Below are 6,000 nucleotides of genomic sequence, written 5' to 3'. Positions count from 1 at the left end.
CTCGCTGCTGCCATCAGGAAGAAGATTCAAGGTGCACCTATTATCAAAGAATGTATAAATTATACAACCTTGAGATTTGTTTGCTTACAGGCAGCCGCGAAGCAAGGAACTCGAAAGAGCACAATTTTTAAAAAAATTAAAAACCAACCCCCAGTGCCCACAGAGAAAGTGAAAAACACATGGACACAATAGGAGTGAGCAACGCCAGCAGAATCCCGAACCAAAATGAGTCCTTAGGTCTAAAGTCCCGGAACAGCTCGGAATAGGCCAAAGCCTCGGTGTTCAGTTCATCATATTAGTGGGTCAGGCTCACAGACATGGAGCACAGCAGCCGGGGACAGTCACACGGTCTCAGTGTCACAGAGAGAGGGAGCCCCAGGCTATGTGGGGCAGCGTATAAATCGTCAAAACCTCGCACTAGTAGCCAGGCCCCACCGCCGCAAATCACTTTGGACCCGGATTTCGTTCCCAAAGCTGTCTCGACCTCTCCAATTCGGCTTGGTGCCCAGAGCATTCCAACCTCACCTGACTCTCAACCCCTGCCTTTCCAGTCTGTGTGGGCCGAGTTTAGAGTGTATTGTACAGACGTCAGGAATAGGGCCCTGCTGTAGTGAATCATTCTGGGCCTAGAATACACTGTCCAGCAGCTCATTTCGGACGGATTTCGCTGCTGAAGAAGCTGTTTTCGACCCCCCCAAATCGGCTTGGCACTTAGAGTGATCCACCCTCGCACTTGGGTAAGTTGGAAGAGCATCGGAACTCCTCGGTCCTGTCTTCTCTCTCTGAATCTTTCACTCCGACCAACAGGGCTCCATCTCCAAGGACGTTGATTTTGCACTGCACCAGCACGGCACCTCTCTCAACTCGCTTTGCCCTCACTCGCCTCTTCATTGTTTGCAGTGATAGTTTACCACAATTTACTTCAAATATAATGTTTTCAGTCGAATTCCGTCATGTTCGAACCACCAGTAAGCTGTCGGTCTGCTTTGGTAGTGCCATCTTAAACTGGACAAATGTACAGGAGTCTCAGGTCCAACACCAGCAGCTTCAGAAACAGTTCCTATCCTTCAACCATCACGCTTCTGAAGCAGTGGGAATAACATCACTCAACCCAACACTGAAATAATCTCTTAACTCTTCATCTCATGTTCTGGATATTTGTTGCTTATTTATTCATTCATTCATTTATCTATCTATCTGTTTGTTTATTTATTTACTTTCAGTTTTCTTATTGTATTTGAGTTTGTTGTCTTTTGCACGTTGGTTGTTTGTTCAAACAACACACACAATGTGCTGGAGGAACTCAGCAGGTCAGGCAGCATCTGTGGAAAAGAGTAAACAGTCGACATTTCAGGCCGAGACCCTTCATCGGAACTGGAAAAAAGTGAGAAGTTAGAGCAATAAGGTGGGAGGAGGGAAGGGGAGGAAGACGTACACGGTGGTAGGTGATGGGTGAAACTGGGAGGGGGGAGAGGTGAAGTAAAGAGCTAGAAAGTTGATTTCTGAAAGAGATACAGGTCAGGAGAAGGGGGAATCTGATAGGAGAGAACAGAAGACCATGGAAGGAAGGGAAGGGGGAGGAACACTAGAGGGAGGTGATGGGCAGGTGAGGAGATAATGTAAGAGAGGAAATGGGAGTGGGAATGGTGAAGGGTGGACAATTACCAGAAGTTCGAGAAATCACCTACCATCTTCTACTTCTTCCTCCCACCTTCTTGCTCTAACTCTTCATCTTTTTTTCCAGTCCTGATGAAGGGTCTCGGCCTGAAACGTCCACTGTTTACTCTTTTCCATAGATGCTGCCTGGCCTGCTGAGTTCCTCCAGCATTTAGTGTGCGTTACTCTGGATTTCTGGCATCTGCAGATTCGCTGGTTGTGGTTGTCAATCTGTCTTGTTGGGTGTGGTTGTTCATTGATTCTATTGTGTACTGTGAATGCCCTCAAGAAAATCAATCTCAGGGTTGCATATGGTGACATACATGTACCTTGATAATAATTTCACTTTGTAATATACTTTGAAATTCGGCTCCTATCTGTTATGGTCTTTTCTCCAAATAAATGCTAATCTTCCTGAGTGTGTGAGATTCTGCAGTGGAACAATTTATCACTAAATTTGCGCTATTGAAACTTCCTTGGGTAGTTGAGCTAGTGTGACTTCCTGTTTCCTCCCGCCCCCGCCCATCACTCCATAGGGCGTGACGCCGAGGTTTAAGGAGTTGGGTTGCTTTTCATACGGTTACCCTCAGCCCTGAGCGCTGGTTCCGCACTGTGACCTCTCGCAGCAAGCTTTGCGTGGCGACTGCACGATGGCAGGGTGGGCAATGATCTCAGCCATTGCCCTCAGCCAGGCTTTGATAGTGCATCCTCAAACTCATCTTAATGTTCAAGGTAAGTCAAGTGCTTCCAACGAAGCAGTTAAAGGTTTGCAGAGTTTATCACTCAAGAAGGAAACGCGGTGTTGTTGTTTGACCAGAGAAGATTTATTTTAATTCTTTTGAAAACAGATATTCATTAAAGTTATTCGGTCTGCTTCCAGCTGGAATATTTTGGTGTACATCTGTCAAATAAAGCTAATCTTTAGAATCAGAATTGGGTTTATTATCACCGACAAATGTTGTTCATTTACTGTTTTGTGGCAGCAGAACAGAGCAAGAGGCAAAATATATTGTAAGTTACAAAAAGAAATATTTCAAACATTTGCGCAAAAAGTAAACAAAATAGTTTGGAAATGTTCAGAAATCTGATGGCGGAGGGGAAGAAGCTGTTCCTGAAACGTTGAGTGTGTGTCTTCAGTCTCCTGTACCACCTCTCTGAAGGTAGCAATAAGAAGAGGGCATGTTCTGGGTGATGGGTCCTTAATGACCTTAAAGCCATCTCCTTGTGAAGGTGTCCTGGATTCTGGGGAGGCTGGTGCCCGTGATGGAGCTGGCTGAGTTTACAACTTTCTGCAGCGTTTTCCGATCTGTGCAGTGGCCTCTCCGTACCAGACGGTGATGCAACCAGTTAGAATGCTCTATAGAAATTTGCCAGTCTTTGGTGACACCTTTAACCTTTACTTTAAAAATTAAGCTATCAAAGTCAAAGTCAAGAATAATTAAAATTGCGGAAGGCGAAAGTCAGGGAACATGACCTCGAAAGGGGACTCCGAGGGAGTTGAGCCGGTGTGATACACCCGGACTCGGCGCTGTTTCCACAGCTTAGCGGTTCTCTGCAGACGGCGGTTCTCTGCGAGGGAGAGAGAAAACGCACTGAAACCGCGCATCGCTGTCGGCAGCGAGCATGGCTGAGGGGAAGGAGGAGGCTGCTTGAACAGATGTGCAGAATGCCACAGCAGAGAGCGGCAGCGGGAAAGAACCTGCGCCCGTCAGCTCCCCACCCCTGTTCAATGCCGACCGCGGCTGCTGTGGGTGCCAGGTCCGGCCGTGAGCCCTCCCGCTTTGACGGTTAATTCGCAGCTTGCGGGAGGGGAGGGGAAGGATAGGATAGCAGAGTGGAACAGAGAGGAGAGGGGGCGTTAACGAGACGATATGTTGCGGGAGTGGCGAACAGCCGGGATCCCGCTGGGCCGAATAGACTACAGTAATTCCGTGCAGTTCTCAGTTTGAAAGGATCAGGAACGCTCATCCCTTTGCCTTGACGTCCCACAGCAACGCTGGTCCTGCAGCGTTTTTCGTGAAACGTTTTTCCAACTGCAGTATTTCTATTCTTTCTCGGCGTGTGAACAACGCCCGCAAGGCCGGCATTTACCACACTCACCAACTGCCCCTTGAGGAGGTGGGGGCGAGTCACGCCCGGCCCCGAGCCGCTGCATTTGGTTGGGGACAGGGCTGTCACGGAGCTGCTGGGGGTGGGGGAATTCCAGATTGGACCCAGTGACGGTGAAGGAACGGGGGCATATTTCCATATTAGGGTGGGGCGCGGTTACAACAATTTGTAACTACCTGGCAGCATGTCCATCAGCTCACAGCGGGAGTGACCCCCGGGCTGCGTGTGCAGACGGTCGGAGAGATCGTAGCGGTGAGCGTCACACTGTTAGCGCTGGAAAGGCGACATTCCCTCTTCCCATCGCTTCCATCGGGGAGGAGGCTCAGGAGCCTGAAGACCCACACTCAGCGATTCAGGAACAGATTCCTCCCCTCTGCCATCCGATTTCTGAATGGACACTGAACCCCAACAGAGTCCTGACCAAGGGTCTCGGCCTGAAACGTCGACTGTACCTCTTCCTCGAGATGCTGCTGACCTGCTGCGTTCACCAGCATTTTGTGTGTGTTGCCCAACACTACCTCACTTTCTTTATGTTTGCTATCTTTTTGCACTATTTATTTAATGTATGTACTATATATTTTTCTCACTGTAATTTATAGTTTTTATTGTTATGTATCGCAATGTACTGCTGCCACAAAACAACAAATTTCACGACATAGGCCAGTAATTCAATTCCCGCTGCCTCCTGTAAGGGGGTTCCATGTTTCCTGCCGGTGCCCCGGTGTCCTCACACCCTCCGGTGGGTAGGAGGGTGTAATTAAGCGCCGCCGGCTCGTTGGGCCCAAAGCCGGTACCGTGCTGTAAAGAAAAGACAGGAGCCCAGGAGGCTGAGGGAGGAACTGCAGAGCCTGGCGACCGGGCAGGTGGACGGTGTGCCGGAGACTTCAGGAAGGAGGTTACCCGGGGTGCCGGACAGGGAGGAACGGGAGGGGGGGGAGGGGCCGCAGGGGTGACAGAGGGGGGAGGGGGTGACAGAGAGGGGGAGGGGCCGGAGGGGGGGAGGTGAGGTGTTGGAGTCAATGGACGGTGTGGGTGGGTGAGCTCTTGGTGGTGTGTGAAGGGACTGAACAGGGATATTCTTCACACAGTGGTCGACCCTGTTTGCAATTCACTAAACATTTCACTTGTGAGTCTGTTGGGGTCATCTATTGCTCCCGGTGTGGCCTCCTCCACATTGGTGAGACCCGACGCAGATTGGGGGACCGCTTCGTCGAGCACCTCCACTCCGTCCGCCATAACGGACAGGATCTCCTAGTAGCCACTCACTTCAACTCTGCTTCACATTCCCATTCGGATATGTCCATACATGACCTCCTCTACTGCCATGATGAGGCTAAATGCAGGTTGGAGGAGCAAAACCTCATATACTGTCTAGGTAGTCTCCAGCCCCTTGGTATGAACGTAGAATTCTCCAACTTCTGGTAATTCCCTCCCCCTCCCTTCCCCGATCCCTATGTCACTCTGCCCCCTCCCCAGCTGCCTATCACCTCCCTCATGGTTCCGCCTCCTTCTACTACCCATTGTGTTTTCCCCTATTCCTTCTTCACCTTTCCGGCCTATCACCTCCCTGCTTCCCTTCCCCCACCCCTTTATCTTTCCCCTTACTGGTTTTTCACCTGGAACCTACCAGCCTTCTCCTTCCCACCCTCCCCCCACCTTCTTTATAGGGCTTCTGCCCCTTCCCCCTACAGTCCTGACGAAGGGTTCCAGCCTGAAACATCGACCCATCTTTTTCACGGGTGCTGCCCGACCTGCTGAGTTCCTCCAGCCTGTTGTGAGTGTTGCAATTCACTACCCAGCTGCCTTGGCAAATAGTTTGTTTATTTGTTTTGTTTGTCACCTCTCTGGAAACAAATTGTGAAATGCGTCCTTTTGTACCTTACCGAACATCACTGAACTGTTCCCACAACCTGTGAGCTCACTTTCAAGGACTCCTCATCTCATGTTCTTGTTATTTATTGCTTATTTATTATTATTATTTTCTGTTTGCACAGTTCGTTGTCTTTTACACGCCAATTAAATGCTGGGTTGGTGCAGATCTTCATTGGTTCTGTTGTGGTTACTATTCTGTGAAGTTGCTGAGTACGCCTGCAAGAAAATGAATCTCAGGGTTGTATAAGGTGACATAAATGTACTTTGATAATACATTTACTTTGAACTTTTACTGACTGGTGACCTGCAGGCCTGAGTCAAAGCCTCCACGGTAACCAAGAAAGCAGAATTCAGTTTGGAATT

General features: G+C 49.4%; 1 protein-coding gene across 1 annotated transcript in view; it reads left to right on the top strand.

Moving 5' to 3' along the window:
- Positions 1-2,207: 2,207 nt before the first annotated feature.
- Positions 2,208-6,000, top strand: part of LOC134354212 (lymphatic vessel endothelial hyaluronic acid receptor 1-like) — a 42,027-nt gene continuing 38,234 nt past the window's right edge. The window contains exon 1 of the mRNA XM_063063105.1: positions 2,208-2,388. Within this exon, the coding sequence (XP_062919175.1) occupies positions 2,307-2,388 (82 nt within the window). The 5' untranslated portion in view covers positions 2,208-2,306. The remainder of the gene's footprint in view (positions 2,389-6,000) is intronic.

Source organism: Mobula hypostoma, chromosome 11 (assembly GCF_963921235.1).
Source record: "Mobula hypostoma chromosome 11, sMobHyp1.1, whole genome shotgun sequence".
Classification (NCBI taxonomy): domain Eukaryota; kingdom Metazoa; phylum Chordata; class Chondrichthyes; order Myliobatiformes; family Myliobatidae; genus Mobula; species Mobula hypostoma.
The sequence above is the reverse complement of the archived record's forward strand: the minus strand, read 5'-3'. Positions and strand labels throughout refer to the sequence as shown.